This window comes from Ostrea edulis, chromosome 9 (assembly GCF_947568905.1).
Source record: "Ostrea edulis chromosome 9, xbOstEdul1.1, whole genome shotgun sequence".
Lineage (NCBI taxonomy): Eukaryota > Metazoa > Mollusca > Bivalvia > Ostreida > Ostreidae > Ostrea > Ostrea edulis.
The window spans coordinates 29,145,950-29,163,884 of NC_079172.1; the positions used below are offsets into that span (position 1 = coordinate 29,145,950).

Sequence of the window (17,935 nt, forward strand, 5' to 3'; positions counted from 1 at the left end):
CATCTTTTGAACAGATATTTCTCTGCTCATCATCAGCTATTCACAAACATTGTTCAGGCTCAGGTATAACATTAATGTAAATGTTTCTAAATGTTTCCAAATAACTTTGTCTTCAGTAAAACACCAGAATGCTTGTTTCTAAATCCATATAATTCTCTCATATAGTAATTGAAGCATTCAACCACACATTTGTATAGTCCTTAAACAGAAATAGATCTATTAGTACTAAACGTTTTATTAACCTATCATTTTCCTATTTAATACAGTGTTTATTGAAGTAAGAATGTGATTCAATCTCAGGTACTGATTACTGACCAATCGGTAGCTGTAGTGGAATCTTTGGAAACACTGCTTCCAAGCCTCAGAAGACTGTCGTCTGCTAAACTTAGCAACCAGCAGGCGGACGACCTCGTTGCCATTCTAGATGAACTTATATTGTATGCAAAGCTTATGTATTATGATAACATGTTTAAACCTAAAGTTCTTAACAAATACATTAATAAAATAGTAACACTTAAAATCTATTATGATATATCGAATACTCCTTGTCAAAGCACAGTATACAAAACGTAGTATGTCCATATTTGTGTATTTGTAGTATATCTTGAAACTCATACGCATTTTGTAAGATGTTTTAAATATACAAACAACAATTTCTCTTTGAAGAATGTGTCATTTAGAAAAAGAACCTGCAGAATCACACGGAATGAATCAGAGCATTCTATATAATCAAGGTATGTTTCTAGTGAATCAGATCATTCTGTATAATTAGGCGATGTATCTAGAAAATTCTGTATAATTAGAGTACGTATCTAGTGAATTCTGTATAATAAGGGTATGTATCTAGTGAAGTCTGTATAGTTAGAGTATGTATCTAGTGAATTCTGTATAATAAGGGTATGTATCTAGTGAAGTCTGTATAATTAGGGTATGTATCTAGTGAATTCTGTATAATCAGGGTATGTTTCTATTGAATCAGATCATTCTGTATAATCAGGGTAAGTTTCTAGTGAATCAGAGCATTCTGTATAATCAGGGTATGTTTCTAGTGAATTCTGTATAATCAGGATATGTTTTAAGTGGATCAGATCATTCTGTATAATCAGGGTAAGTTTCTAGTGAATAAGATCATTCTGTATAATTAGGGTATGTATCTAGTGAATTCTGTATAATCAGGGTATGTTTCTAACAAATCAGAACATTCTGTATAATCAGGGTTAGTTTCTTGTGAATTCTGTATAATCAGGGTATGTTTCTAGTGAATTCTATATAATCGGGATATGTTTCAAGTGGATCAGATCATTCTGTATAATCAGGGTAAGTTTCTAGTGAATCAGAACATTCTGTATAATCAGGGTATGTTTCTAGTGAATTCTGTATAATCAGGATATGTTTTAAGTGGATCAGATCATTCTGTATAATCAGGGTAAGTTTCTAGTGAATACGAACATTCTGTATAATCAGGGTAAGTTTCTAGTGAATCAGATCATTCTATATAATCAGGGTATGTATCTAGTGAATTCTGTATAATCAGGGCATGTTTCTAATTAATCAGATCATTTTATATAATCAGGGTATGTTTCTAGTGAATCAAAGTGTCTGTACATAATGATGATATGTTTCTAGTAAATCAAAGCGTTTGTGGTTAATGAGAGTGTGTTTCTAGTGAATCAGAACATTCTGTATAATCAGGGTATGTTTCTAGTGAATTCTGTATAATCAGGGTATGTTTCTAGTGAATCAAATCATTCTGTATAATTAAGGTATGGTTCTAGTGGTTAAAACATTCTGTATAATAAGGATATATTTCTAGTGAATTCTGTATAATCAGGGTATGGTTCTAGTGAATCAGAGCATTCTGTATAATCAGGGTATGTATCTAGTGAATTCTGTATAATCAGGGTATGTTTTTAATGAATCAGAGCATTCTGTATAATCAGGGTATGTGTCTAGTGAATAAGATCATTTTGTATAATCAGGGTATGTTTCCAGTGAATTCTGTATAATCAGGTTATGTGTCTAGTGAATCAGATCATTCTGTATAATCAGGGTATGTTTCCAGTGAATTCTGAATAATCAGGGTATGTTTTTAATGAATCAGATCATTCTGTATAATCAGGGTATGTTTCTAGTGAATTCTGTATAATCAGGGTAAGTTTCTAGTGAATCAGATCATTCTGTATAATCAGGGTATGTTTCTAATGAATCAAAGTGTCTGTATGTAATGAGGGTGTTTTTCTAGTGAATCAAAGCGTTTGTGGTTAATGAGAGCGTGTTTCTAGTGAATAAGAACATTCTGTATAATCAGGGTAAGATAGTAATGATTAAGAATTAGAGCTTTATCAGGAGTATCAAATGAGCCAGAGCTTTCCGTATAGTCAAATTAAGTAAAATTAAACCTGTCTATGATCCTCTCAGGTGTACGTCAGATAAGGTAATACAGAATATTTTAAGAACCGGACATAAGTATACCCCAATTGTCAGAAATGTTCATATTCAATAGACTCGGTTTCATTTGATGTGATATGTAATGGTCTTACAGACCTCTTCTATATACACCGACGTTTTGGATGTTTTATTTTATCCTTCTTTCTATCTGTAATTGATCTTTCTATCTATATCTAGGTGTGATTGAAGACATGTTCACCATCCTCCAGCAGGATATCGACGTCCGACTTCTGGTTTGATATCTAGATTTGTTTATCCAGTCAAACATTTTTGTATTTCATTTCTTCATTAGCAAAAGCTTTGCAAAAGAAAAATCTCATAAATCAAATTCAAATTCCGTCGAATAAGTGATTTAGTGACTAGATAGATGCCCTTTATATATAATGCAGTTTTTAAATACCCTTTCCCAAATTTTGTTGATTCACAGGACCAATATACAGGTCAAAGAAAGGTTCTACAGCGGGCATTTATCCTGCTGAAATTGATGGCTAGAGGAAATAAACTGGTTCAGAGTCGGTTGTACGATCGCCTGGACATGCTGCTGTCGAAAAAAGGAGCGGAGGAAGAACTGGCAGAATGTATCACAGAGGTAATGAATGGCATATACGATTCTGTTGAAAAACCCCTTCTACTCATTGCCACAGGAAAGCTAGGGAAGACAGTAAATTTGCTATCGGGGTATAATTTATGTTGGTTTTGGGGTTTGTATATATTCACGAATGTAAGGCCTTCATGAATACAAAAGAAAATCAATGAAATATTATAAAGAAAATTAGTCTCCAACCACGAAACCAAAACACCACGAACGTGCTACATGGTTTCAGACTAAGATTTAATTTTACACAATGCTATGATCTAACAGAAAGGAACCATCGATAGTATGAACACATGTACATATCATGCGTCACTCTCTTATGAAAAATGTTTGTACTGTGATGGTTTTGAAGAAGTACTTAGTAAAAGTTAGAATTTACAAAATCCGTCGAGAATGAAATTGACGTGAACATTTTGCATTCTCAGATTTTTACTGGAAACTCCAAGACATGTATGAAGATAACTACCTACCAGGTTCATAAGATTATGACGCTAGTGGTCACTCATAAGGAAAATGTGCCTCAGCTTTTGGATTTGCTGAATGCCATTGTAAAAGTAGAGGAGCTGGATCTTCCATTAAAAAGAAATCAAAGCTTTGTCATGCAGTACTTCATGCAATACAGGTCTGATATTGCACAGGTGATTGACCAAGACGAACGCACAAGGTACGTTTATAAAAGGCTTTTGGAAAACTTTTGAAGTTCAGTTCAAGGCATTAGTTTTGCTCCTGTCCATTTCCCTGGTTTTCGATCATTCCTTTTAATGTGTGTCAAATCATTTCCCCCAGAGTACTAATTTCTCAGTAAGAATCACAAAATTGAAACGTCGACAATATGCAGTTAATGCAGTTGTGTAAACTATCAAAACGTAATACCACAGTCTTCCACACTTGCGTTATATTTGGATATGTTACTGTACAGAGACGTTAGCGGCAAACTAACGATATTTGACAGACTTCAGCTTCTCCAGCGTCAACTTGTCATATTCATTTAGCAATATTCTATTAACCCCTAGATATGATGTTTACATGTTAACTGATTTGATACGCGAAAGCATCCTCTACGTATTATTAATTTTCAACCTAAGACAGGCTATTGACAGATAAGTTGATTTTTCATGGGGTCTCAACCGTCTCGTTTAAAGTCAGCATTTCGAAAATTGTATGTACGCTCTAATAGTCTTATTTGGAAGTACAACCCGTCATTGGGTCGGGCAATGTTTTAAGTCTTTTATACTGATTGATAGACTGTTCCTTACATCCTGATTTTGACTGCGGATTACTTAGTTTACCCTATCAAGATATACATAATATAGGGCTTGCGGCGGGTGTGAGTAGTGGGAAAGCATGCTTTACCTATGGTGTTTCCAGGGGTCTGTGTATGCTAAACTTGAATTTTAGTATTCTTTAGAGGGTTTACGTGGTATTCTTTAGATAATTTATGAGATATATCACTGTTTTTCATCTTTATTGTTTTACTCTCATTTTTATTTCGGAAGAAAAAATAAAAAGAATTGATATTTCTTAAGAAATTTAGTTCCTAATTAATGAATTTTACTTTTTAAAAAACCTTTAATAAAATTCTAAATTTGATGATGGTTATGATGGACATCTTTAGAGTTTGCGCAAAGGTAAATTTCAAAACTAAGAAAATTGAATATTTGTATTGTTCTTGGTTTGCTTCATTTATCCTAAAACTGTTTCTGTGATTGTAGACTGCAGATTCTGATAAACCCTGGGGACACAAAGTTACAATACTTAATTTCTATGGTGGATATGCTGGCAACTTGTACAGAGGTACTTAATCATAACAAATTACAGTAAAACATGCTTACTGTGAACATGCCAATAATGAATTCACGCTTACAGCTAAATAAATCCGTCCTATCTCTAAAACTCCAGTCATCTTCATGATATGTTTTCAGTCAAAAGACAAAGTGTTTTATATAAATAAAAGCCACTAATCATAAATGACTTTTGAATAATCTTAGTTACAAAGAAATGAATAAAGTAATTTACTGAAAACAGTTCAAAACACACCCACCTAATGAAGTTTATTCTCATGATAAGTCGGTTAAAATATTTTTGGAATATGGTAAAACTATATGTAACTTGACTAGTAACTTGACTACAAACGCATCAATTGTAATGAATTTGATAATATCTCATAATTGTAAATTTGAAATTTATCAAGATTCACGTTCTAAAAAGCACTTGATAGAAAAAAAAAGATTTTTTGGTAAACCAGAAATACGTGTACAAATACAGATTTCTTAAAACAACTTACATCTATAATTACTTCATCGACAATTCATTGAGTCAAATGCTGTCTGAAGTGTTTCATACCGAGTGTCAGGCCGTTCTTGACACAAATTCGTTTTGGCTACGGATTACTCCGTTTACCAGATCACGACATAGGGCTCGTGTTTGTCCAACTCTTTATTTTGTATTCCTTGTATGAGTTGTGAGATTGATCACTGTTCGTTATCTTCATCTTTCGTGAAAAATATGATTGCTGACCTCATAATTTCATTTTAGGGTGAAAATAGACACATAGAATCAATCTGTCAGACGATATTCACGATTCCCGAACTACTGAAAATACTGACGGATAAGGCTATCTGCAACAATTTCAAACTTCCCTTTCTTCGATTCTTTCTCTGGGTGTATCTTAACACTGCAGGGGGAATGATAGAGAGTGGAGCTGGTGACATGCCACACGATGAGTAAGTATAACATGCTACGCTGGAAAAGGAGAAAGAAAGAAAAGAGAGAGTAAATTGAGGTTAAATATCGCAAGTAATTGATGGCCAAGTTTACAAACTGATTTGTTTGGTTAGAATGATCGGCAGCAATAGGGTTTAGGTTTGCTATTCTCATTTTCACCCTGGACATCTTTAAAAAAAATTTAGTGCCTTTCGCAAACCGAATTTAAATGGTGAGGACGAAAGTCTCCACACCAATCAAAATGGTCTATCATGCGAGGTACGACAGTAGAACCTCGCAGGTTGTGTCACCAGACTTTGTCCTTGGTTACCAGTACAATATTTACCGACATCTATTAAACTTTTCTTTATTGCTACAGAATATTGTCACAGTGTAAATACTACATATATCCGGAAGTTAATAATGTACCACTTGTCCTTTCTGTTGGTAATTTCTTGATGATTTTCTTCAGATTGATTGGAAACTTCAAAGTTTTAAATATATCACATAGTTTATGTAAAAATATGGTGGTAGCCATAAATCTGTTTCAAGTACATGCATTTTCATTTGTTGATAACCATTTCATTCAGATGAACATGATTCAATTATCCAATCGTTGGCAATTTGTTATACAATAACTACAAATTTCAAGAGTGAATATCAAGTAGTGAATAGAAACCAGTGTATAGCAAGAATTCCAACCTGCCTTTATCCACACTGTCTTTTGCAGTAGGATAGCTGTCCGAATCCATAAAGCGTTCTTTATTTATAATATATATTTCCTAATCCACAAAGCGTTCATTGTACCTTGTAGGCGACCGATTTCTGATTGGTTTTGAGTTCCATCAAACTGTTTTGGAAATTATCCTAGATGGATATTTCTACTCTTTGACTATTAAAACAGAATGCTTTAACCAATGGTTCTTCCGTATTTTCAGATTAATGTGGGTGTACCTCTCTGATGTAACAACTATCCTGGATAGTGTGGCAATGCTTGCAAAGAACGACGCGGAAACAACCACAATGCTGTTAAAATCACCTCCATCGAAGAGGTACTTTATGACAGTATCACGTTTTAAAATCATAATGGCCTAATTAGGAGTTTTTGTCATATGAATGGGGGATATGGCATGTAAGTGTTACACCTTAAAATGAGAACTGGTGTTATTCTAGTTTTGTAAATTAACGTAACTAAAATATGTACAAGGTTCATGGTAAAATGTTTTGATAATCTAGACATTTTCTGAATAATTCAAGGAGAGTTAAATATGATAGCTAACTGCAGAACTGTAGCTCTCTGAAACATATCATAAATCATAATAAACAAGACACTCAATGATTTCTAAACATAATGACACCACTCGCTTGGCAGTATATGTATGATATTGGATCTGACGTTTGATTTGGGTATATTCCAGTGATATCAGGGGAAATTCCGAAGAGGAAACCAAAGGAACACTTCACTATATATTTGATGGAGTCATGCCCTTTCTTCAGGTAAGCTTAATAGAGTACTAGACTTTTTGACATCATAGACAGTTGCTTCTTCAACAAAAAACGGAAAACGGAAATATTCATATCTAGTGATCAGTCATTTAAAAACTTACTTTGTTAAACACCACTCTGATTCCACGCACAAATACTCTGAAGTTGAAATAAAAAATATGCTAGAGTTCCTCATTGACAATATCTTCGTGGTCTTTGGTGATCAGGTCTTCCAACAGTCTGTTGGAATTCCCATGGGCACTAATTGTGCTCCTTTGTTAGCTGACCTGTTTTTACATTCATATGAAACATAATTTATTCAAAAACTTCTACGTGAGAAGAAAAAATCTCTCGCTGTGACCTTCAATTCGACTTTTAGATATATCGATGACGTTTTGTCTAACAACAATGATAGCTTTCATTCATATGTCGATTTGATATATCCCTGTGAGCTCGAAATAAAGGACACCACAGAGTCGTCCATTTCTGCTTCATACTTAGATATTTTATTGAAAGTAGACATTAACGGCAAACTGACAACTCAACTGTATGACAAACGGGATGATTTCAGCTTCTCCATCGTCAACTTCCCACATTTATGTAGCAATATTCCATTATCACCTGCATATGGTGTTTATATATCTCAACTGATTCGATATGCAAGAGCTTGTTCTGGGTATAGTCAGTTTTTAAATCGAGGTAAGCTACTGACAAACAAGTTGATGGTACAGGGATTTCAACAGTCTCGATTGGAGTCAGCATTTCACAAATTCTATGGTCGTTATAACGATCTAGTTCGTCAATACAACCTCGCATTGGGTCAAATGCTGTCTGACGTGTTTCATACTGATTGTTGAGCCGTTCTTGGCACACTGATTTGACTGCGGATAACTCCGTTTACCTGATCAGGATATGGGGCTTACGGCGGGTGTGACCGGTCAACAGGGGATGCTTACTCCTCCTAGGCACCTGATCCCACCTCTGGTATGTCCGGGGGTCCGTGTTTGCCCTACTATCTATTTTGTATTGCTTGTAGAAGTTATGAGATTGATCATTGTTCGTTATCTTCACCTTGCATTAAATGATTGGAGAATGTAGATTGATGTTATTAAGAGGATTTCACCTTTCATTTCCTTAAGTATACTACTCTCTTTTCCAGATTTTCTGTAGATCGTTTTATCAACCGGATTCCTCCCTGTTTCCCGAAGAACCAGAAAAAATGGACAAACTTGCAAATTCATTTAAGGTACATGTGCAACAGAATTAAAAAGCTGTCTATGGTCCTCATAATAATAATCTATACAGACGTCAATGTTTCGAGTTGTCTTGTCTATTATTGTTTATTCGTTATTACATGTATCAGTATAGGCTTCAATACAATACTAGATTTACACTTTTTAAATTACATCAAATTTAAAGCTTAAGACCTGCCGAATTTTGAATATAGATTCCCTTCTTGTAACAGCGAAAACTCGATGCCGATTTTAAACTACTCATTCTGTACAATTGTACATTGTCACATATTTTTCTATCGTAAATAGATAAATGAAAAAAAAAATATGATGTGAAGTATTGTCCATTTTTATGCAGAAATTTATGGAGGTAACTGCACCGCTGGTTTGTATAGAAAGACAGATGAAGAACTTAGTGTCCTGCATGACGTCACTATTGTCGGCTTCCACTCTCTCAGTCAATGTAAATATTTGTTAAAATTGAAATTTGATTAAAGTAGTTTTATATTTACTAATTACATTAACTGATACTGCATCAAATAACACAAAACTGTCAAGAAATTATCTTCATATGTGATTTCAAGCATATATGTTCGCTGTATAGTATAACGAAATTCACAAAAACTATATTTAAATGACATTGAACAACATACAACTGCAGGTATTTATCAATTCATCTTTAAGGCATACAGTACTGATATTTCGTTCTATTCAGGTCATGGAAGAATTCCAGGAGAAATATGGTGGGTTGACGGGCTCTCACGATATTCGAAGCGATGCTAGAAAGGTAGCTTAGATAAGAGACTGCAATAAAACCGTATTATACAATCATGAACTTCAGTGTAGTTCGTTATGTCTTTATGTGAACCCATTCTGAGTGATATCCGTTATAACGATCTAGTTTACCATCACAACCTATCATTGGGTCAAATGCTGTCTGACGTGTTTCATACCGATTATTAGGGCGTTCTCGGCATACTGATTTTGACTACGGATAACTTCGTTTACTTGATCAAAATATAGGGCTCACGGCGGGTGTGACCGGTCGACAAGGGATGCTTACTCCTCCTCGGCATTTGATCCCACCTATGGTATATACAGGGGCGCGTGTTTGCTCAACTCTATTTTGTATTGCTTATAGGAGTTATGAGATTGATCAGTATTCGTTATCTTCACCTTTCATAAAAAAATATGTTATATAGTTATTTCATATTACTGCTTTTCTCAGCCATATATCAATGAAGTAAATTTACAAATACCCATAAAAACAACCCTCAATAATACCATTTTCCATCGCCCATTATCACTTGATTTCCTCTGTCAAATTCACAAGTCGTATCAATTCAAAACAGTATCAAAACATTTTCTGCATCATATGATCTGTACATTTCGATATGATCCGATGATTTTCTATTTTTCCAGGCTTATGAGTCTTACTATGAGACGGAGGAGGACATCAACAGACAGCTGAACATTTTTTCTGTCAATATGAGAGTTGCTTACGGTGGTCCCAACACTGTGGAGGCTCAGATTGGTTACAACTCAAACGCAGGTCTCTGCTTAACTGTACTTTCAATTTCATAATGCTTTTACACAATTTCAATATATTTCAAATAAGAGGAAGGATGCAAGAGAACGTCTTCATTTTCTGTATCGCATTCATTACAAATTCATAATCTCTTTTATGATTTCTTTTTCTCTCCTATTGCATCATTTATCACCCTTGCTTTTGAATAGAATATTTCAATTGCATGATATGATAGCGATTTTTGCACTAATGGGGTGAAAAACTGTCGCGGTAGGTCAGTGGTAGAGTGTTCGCTTCGTGACCGGGAGGTCGTGAGTTCGAACTCTGCTCGTGCCATGACTGCATCAAACGTAAGACTTAAATATATGTACAAATGCAGTGATATCGGTAGTGATTGATCCTTCGCCAAATGCTTGGCATTTTGAAATGAAAAGCACGTGTCTTTTGGATATGATATTAAAGGGAGGCACGTTGTAGAACCCCACTGCTACGGCACTGAGCACTAAAGATAGGTGTAATTTTGTGGTACTTCACCTGCAACTGATGACGCACCAATATGAGTGAACAATTCTCGACAGGACATAAAACAAACAATGAGTGAAAATAACGAACAATGATCAATATCATAAAGAATGAAATTGTGAATATAGGAAATAGTGGTCAGTCTCGTAAGTCCTATAAGGAACACAAAATTAAGAGCAGGGCAAACGCGAACCCCTAAACATATCAAAGGTGGGATTAGGTGCTTAGGTGAAGTAAGCATCCCCCTTTGATTGATCACACCCGCTCTCATAAAATTAGGAATATAGGTTGTCTTAATATATCTATTAATATGTGCACTGATTGAGCGAATTGATGACAAAAATTGGACTGTGAGAATATTTTAAACGTTCTTCTTTTTAAAAAAAATCTTTTTTCACGAAATAAGTGAAAATTGTTTTGTTCCTCAGTTTATTCCGAGATAGGCGGCGACGAAGAGCTACCCCTCGGACAAGAGTTTCAGGACCACCTCCGATGTTTCATGGACAATGGCAAAAAGGACCCTGTGGAGCGTTATCAGATGAGCGAGAAACTTGTTAGACAGTTGAAGTATGTATGCAAATATCAAGAATAAATATAGGTTCAACAGAATTTCAAATAAAAAAATAATGCTGCTACGGAATAGATGTAGTACCGTATAACGGGTTTATTCCGCGGTTCTAAAATTTGGAGACTTGCTGGCCCAAAGGTATGCCAATAATTTTAGTGGAATAAATTTTGGCGGACAGGGAGGAGTTGTCTCTCTTTCAAATACGGAAGTCGCAATTAGGTGCATATTTGGCGCTTGGAATTTTTTGGGAAAAGCTATCTAACTGCTAAAATAAACAGAAATTATAACCCCGCAGGAAAACCCGTTATACAGTATATTGTCGGGTTCAACACTCTATTGAACCATATTAAACGCATGTCGATAAGTTTATGTTGATGAATGTGACATAAGTATGAATGGTCGCATTATGTATATAATGATTTCGTTTTTGGAAATTAGATTTCGTACATGTCTTTTTTTCTCAACAGAATATCAAATCAATTAACGCATCTAAGTGAAAAAGAAAAATTAGAACAAGAAAAATTGGATGTGAAATGTCTACAGCTTCTTCGTGCAATGATTTATAACGAGGTGGTCAAGCTTCCGGATGACTGGGAGGCGGAGGTGTCTGTTCACCGGAAGTAAGTGTCATTTATTAAGCTTTTCTAAAATAAATTGACAAGACATATCTATGCGCATCTGGTGCATCAAAATGGGTACCGTATAAGTTTTACATTATGACCCCTGGGTCGAGGCCTCTGCTGGTGGACTGTTAGTCCCCGAGGGTCTCTACAGCCCAGTAGCTAAGTACTTCGATACTAGCTTGAAAATACGGATGTACATTTAATTGCTGTTATAAAATTTAGAAATTCATTTCAAAATTAAGGATTATCTCCCTGATGCATAGCTCTTATCCTTGGACGAATTTGGCTCCACTTTTTTGGCACGCTGTTTTTGGCTATATTTAGCTCTAAAACTTCATAGTTATTTCGGGTTTCAAACATTTCGGTTGAGCATCACTGAAGAGACATTATTTGTCGAAATGCGCATCTGGTGCATCAAAATTGGTACTGTATAAGTTTTACATCTATCTCATAGAACTGTTTCAGTATTTTCATAGGTAAACCCAAAACCACCAAAAATAATTGTCTCATGTATGTATGTTTAATTCTACATTCAAAAAGAGCAAATATCTATAGACGAATTGAAGTATCTGAATAACGCTTCACTTTGTTTTGCAGGAAGCTGAAGGCCATCTCGGACGTTCAGGATGCTTTTAATCATTTTGACGTTGTGATAAGCGTTATGGAACACCTGAACCGTCCGCAGGATAATGTGGTCCGGGAAACCTTGTCCTTTATATGCATGCTGCTCTACAATGGAAACGCTAATGTTCAGGTAGGGTGCATAAAAATAACAGAGTTTGCTAATTTAGTATAAAATAATAGAATCAGGGAATTTTTTTCTGAGAATATTCTACTGTTTTCTCTCGTTTCTTTGTAAAGATAGTTACATATACAACGAATTTTGAATGAATTGTCTATTTGCAATTGTTAAAAGCTATTGTCTAATTTCCTTCCGCCTAGTATTGACAGTATCATACAGGTGTAATCTGTAGAATAGAACACTTACTACATGTCGATTTTCTCTTTCTAGGGTAAACTCTATGAGTTTTTCACGGGTACAAGAGAGGAGTCGTTTTTCTTCACGCTGAAAGCCCGAATGCAGATGTCGGCAATAGCAACCCGAGAGAAGTAAGATATTATCTAACTTTTTGTGTAGTATACGATTTCATAGTGGGAGCCGATGAGTGTAAAAATATTGGGGGAAATTTGGATAAAACACATGTATCTTTTGTGAATCAATCAAAACTAATAGAGGAGAGGTAGTGTGTGGTTGAATTAGTAATGAGTAATTATATGGAAATTTAATACCAAAGTTCAGTTATATTGATTGATTGTATCTTGTTTAACGTCCCGCTCGAGAATATTTCACTCATATGGAGACCTCACCATTTCCGGTGAAGCGCTGCAAAATTAGGCCTATGTTCGGCGCTTACGACCTTTGAGCAGGGAGGGATATGTATCGTGCCACACCTGTTGTGACACGTGGCCTCGGTTTTTGCGGTCTCATCCGAAAGACCGCCCCATTCAATCACTTCTTACGACAAGCAGGGGGATACGGAGGACCTATTCTAACCCGGATCCCCACGGGACAAGTTCAGTTACAAATGGAATGAATGTTTTGCATAATAAATGCATAATGACTTCAATATGAACGTTAGAAATGAAAGAAAACGAAATACAAAATTTTGTTTACCGATTAAAGAAGATGAAACAAAATGAAAAAATGAAAGGAAACGCATAATAGTAATGTTTTGCAGAATATTTTCACATTTGTATAGATATTTTGGTATATAAGGAATCGTTTGATTACCCCTTCTAACTAACGCTGTTGCTTACGGAACATATATTTGATAAGGTTTGAGGAGAATATAACGTGTTTTCTTAAAATCTTAAAATTGGTCTCTGCAATTCTTTTAGTTTAGACACGGAATTTAACCTCTGAATTGTGAAGAAAATGTAAAATTGATAGCTCGCTGTGACCTTCAATTCGACTTTTAGATATATCGATGACGTTTTGTCTATTAACAATGATAGCTTTCATTCATATGTCGATTTGATATAAGCTCGAAATAAAGGACACCACAGAGTCGTCCACTTCTGCTTCATACTTAGATATTTTATTGAAAGTAGACATTAACGGCAAACTGACACCTCAACTGTATGACAAACGGGATGATTTCAGCTTCTCCATCGTCAACTTCCCACATTTATGTAGCAATATTCCATTATCACCTGCATATGGTGTTTATATATCTCAACTGATTCGATATGCAAGAGCTTGTTCTGGGTATAGTCAGTTTTTAAATCGAAGTAAGCTACTGACAAACAAGTTGATGGTACAGGGATTTCAACAGTCTCGATTGAAGTCAGCATTTCGCAAATTCTATGGTCGTTATAACGATCTAGTTCGTCAATACAACCTCGCATTGGGTCAAATGCTGTCTGACATGTTTCATACCGATTGTTGAGCCGTTCTTGGCACACTGATTTGACTGCGGATAACTCCGTTTACCTGATCAGGATATGGGGCTCACAGCGGGTGTGACCGGTCAACGGGGGATGCTTACTCCTCCTAGGCACCTGATCCCACCTCTGGTGTGTCAAGGGGTCCGTGTTTGCCCAACTATCTATTTTGTATTGCTTGTAGGAGATATGAGATTGATTACTGTTCGTTATCTTCACCTTGCATTCACCATACTGATAATCATCAAACCACAGTAAACACCAAGAAACTTTGGTCTACTGTGACAAACCCATTGGTCGTTAAAAACTTACAACCCGTCATTAGGTCCAATATTGTCTGACGTGTTTCATAAATGATTAGGCTGATCTTTTCATACAGATTTGTCTACGGATTACTCCAATTCCCCGATAAAAATTTAGGACTCACGGGGTGTGTGACTGGTCAACAGAGTTTCCTTAATCCTCCTAGGCACATTATCCCACCCCTGGTGTGTCCAGGGGTCGCTGTCTGCCCATCTCATAATTTTGTATTCTTTATAGGATTTATGAAATTTACCACCCTAAGTTTTCCTAATTTTTCAAATTTCCATTGTGATGATTATTGTGCTTCAATTTGATGTATTTAAATCTAAATTTTCATGTTAGAGTTCAATAAAGTTTTTGTTAGTTAAGGCACATCTAAAAACAAATTGAAAATAGAAAAGCATGAAAAAGTGGAGATATTGAACAGTGATTAGTTTCATACATCCTGTGAAGAATACAACATGAAGGAAAGGAGAAATGCTGACACAGATATAAAATATACACCTTCACATTTTTCATGATGTGTGTTATGTCCTCCTTCAATGAAATACACACTGACGACAATGATATCTCATGCTGGCAATTCAATCAGACACTCTTATATTTTTTTCCAGTTTAAAACGATTTCATTGTTGAATGCAGTCAATCATGTAACACCGACACCATTGATACATTATCTCTGGATGGGGGTCTTCAGTCCTCAATGGGTGATGTTATTGTCTCATTCCTATCATATCCTTACAGGCGACTTCTACACGCGATGTATCAAGCTAAGGTAGATGAAGCGGTCCAACAGGCCAAAGCCCTACAGAAAGCCATGACAAGCGGCAAATTGGCGGAGATGGTGAGAATAGGAGCGGAAATGAGCTCGGAATAAATCATAAATGTTACAGCATTTTATTCAATTTTTAAAGAAAAGAGTGACACTGTCAAAGTCCATCAACATGCACCAATGCCATGTACATATATTTTTATGCACACTTTTAAATTTTCTTAAGGAAATATTAAAGGCCACTAAAATTGGATCCATGCTGTCATTGGCGAAGAAATCCATGGCAAATCTGCGTCCCGGTAGTACCTTACCAATGGTGAGAATTTAATCAGATATCATTCAAATACGTAAGGGTTTTAATTGGTTTAATATTACTGAAAAAACATATTTACCACAAAAGTTTTGAATGAAAGCACATTTATTTATTGTGTTTTTCACAACTCATTACTTGAAAATTAAATGGAAAAATGTCTTTGATTTACTGTATGTCGTGTATCAATGACAGATTTCCATTGCTATTTGATGAATAATCGAAAATGCCATGTAAACGCAACATATTGCTACCTCATTAAATGCGTCAAAATTTGGGTATCCTATTACCTTAAAACAAACACTTAAGAATTATGTGTTTACTTAAAATAATATGAAATTTCTTTTTTTGAAGAATTTAAAATTTTGGGTGATGAATTTGAAAAGGTGAAGATAACGAATTGTGATCAATCTCATGAATCCCATAATAATACCTCCATACTTATGGATTTTTCTTGCGAAACTTTACGGATCTCCGACTCGTAGTCAATCGCAAGCATTCGTAAATCACTCGTCGGTATCCGTTAATAACTCGTCACTACTCGCACACACACGTAAGGATCCGTGAAAGTAGGGGCAAATATTTTGACATGTCAGAAAAAAACTTAAAGATTGTCCACGGATTTCATTTTCCGTAAATAACTTGTAACAATCCGTAAGTATCGCAAACTAGTCGCAAAAATCCGTTTAACACTCGTGAAAAGTTTTTTTTTTTTTACGAATCTTTGCGGTTAGTTTACGATATGTTACGGATAGTTTACGAGTTGTTTACGGATTATTGCGAATGCCTAAGTGATATTTACCATTTCATTCACGTCAGGTTACAATCGCTTTACGGATTGTTCAGAGTCATTACGAGCACTTTACGTATAAACACGATTACTTTACGAGTACATGCTTAAACTTTACGATTAATACCACCTTCACACTCACATATTTTTCTTACGAGTCCTTATGGATCTCCGACTCGTAGTCAACCGCAAGCATTCGTAAATTACTCGTCGGTATTCGTTTCTAAATTGTAACAATCCGTGTACTTTTACGGATTTGTGGAATACGTAAGGATTCGTAAGAAAAATCCGTGAATGTGAAGGTACCATAAAGAATACAAAATTGGGAGATGGGAAAACACGAACCCCTGGATATACCAGAGGTAGGATAAGATGCCTAGGAAGATTAAACATTCCCTTTCGACCAGTCACCTATATCTTGATCAGTCAATGTGTAAAGAACGTCTACGAACATATTATTGTCCTGTATATTTTAATCATCTTATTAAAACCTGTGGAGCAAAAGTCATCCATCACTTTAATGTTTCCGTTGGACACAATATCTCAGGACAAAGCGAATTCCAAATTATAACAAGAAGTAATGAATAGTTTAAAGAATACATTTCCCATGACAAATGTGTTCCCATACAAACCAAGTTACGGGTCGACAATAAACAACCTTTTCAAAAACAATAATCCAGCAACGTTTGTTTTGGTGATATGTAAAACGTGTATGTTTTATATTTAGGGATCCCCAAGACCACCGTCGCGGTTCGGAGCCAAATCAAAACTAAATGGAGGATTTAGTCGAGAGAATACCTTATTCAGTAGAACTAACACCACATTAGACAACAATTTTCTTCAGGCTCCATCTTTGACAGTAAACAATGTCCAGAAATCCACTCTTCATATGAATGGCATTGTGACTGGATTCTCCAATCCGAAAACGAAAGTAGCGCCGGTTGATGACCCTCCTTCCATTCAAATTGAGGTACTTTACATCGCTATCTAATTGTTTATAGTGTATGAAATACCCAAGAGAGAGACAGAGTGTATCACAATAGAACTATGTTTGTGATCAACTAGATGATAAATGAATTTTGTATAACAAGTGAAGAATGTTACATGTAGTATTGAAGTGCTAATCAAGTGAAATTGAAGTAATTTTATTTTAAATTGGAAGAAGGTGGATGAAGATGAGTTAAAGGAGTTGATGGGAGCAGCAATGAATTTGACTGGAGATTTCACATTCAGGGACGACGGATACATAGAGCTGTTGCTACGGATGCTGGGATTGATGTGTGATAATCAACATTTCGAACTCCAGGTGAAAGAGCTACCTCTGTCTGGGTGTTTTGCATTAACAAGCAAGTCATGATGTACTGATATAAAACGATTATTTTATTAATACAAAAATTGTTGTCTTTCAGAACTACATTCGAGAGCAGTTCGACAACATCAAGTCTGTAAATCTAGTCGCAGAAACCACACGTTTCCTTAACATCCTGTATGCCAACATTAATGACAAAACCATGCCATTGGTCGTACAACTATTTGACACATTGGTGGAATTCTCTTCGGTAAAGCTCTTGTGCATCTGACAAGTTGTAGCTTATATGAAAAATGCACTTC

At 35.5% G+C, this 17,935-nt stretch overlaps 1 protein-coding gene across 1 annotated transcript in view; it reads left to right on the forward strand.

Annotated features, from left to right (window-relative positions):
• Positions 1-17,935, forward strand: part of LOC125660317 (inositol 1,4,5-trisphosphate receptor type 3-like) — a 62,157-nt gene that overhangs the window by 26,117 nt on the left and 18,105 nt on the right. Inside the window, 23 exon segments of the mRNA XM_056150698.1 lie at positions 1-63; positions 301-437; positions 667-734; positions 2,626-2,681; positions 2,876-3,037; positions 3,469-3,707; positions 4,756-4,837; positions 5,579-5,766; positions 6,685-6,819; positions 7,171-7,243; positions 8,391-8,477; positions 8,822-8,959; positions 9,179-9,250; positions 9,886-10,015; positions 10,942-11,080; positions 11,549-11,701; positions 12,302-12,458; positions 12,717-12,814; positions 15,197-15,296; positions 15,451-15,540; positions 17,052-17,294; positions 17,487-17,630; positions 17,734-17,883. The exon segment at positions 1-63 is cut by the window's left edge and continues 45 nt beyond it. Of these exon segments, the coding sequence (XP_056006673.1) occupies positions 1-63; positions 301-437; positions 667-734; positions 2,626-2,681; positions 2,876-3,037; positions 3,469-3,707; positions 4,756-4,837; positions 5,579-5,766; positions 6,685-6,819; positions 7,171-7,243; positions 8,391-8,477; positions 8,822-8,959; positions 9,179-9,250; positions 9,886-10,015; positions 10,942-11,080; positions 11,549-11,701; positions 12,302-12,458; positions 12,717-12,814; positions 15,197-15,296; positions 15,451-15,540; positions 17,052-17,294; positions 17,487-17,630; positions 17,734-17,883 (2,904 nt within the window).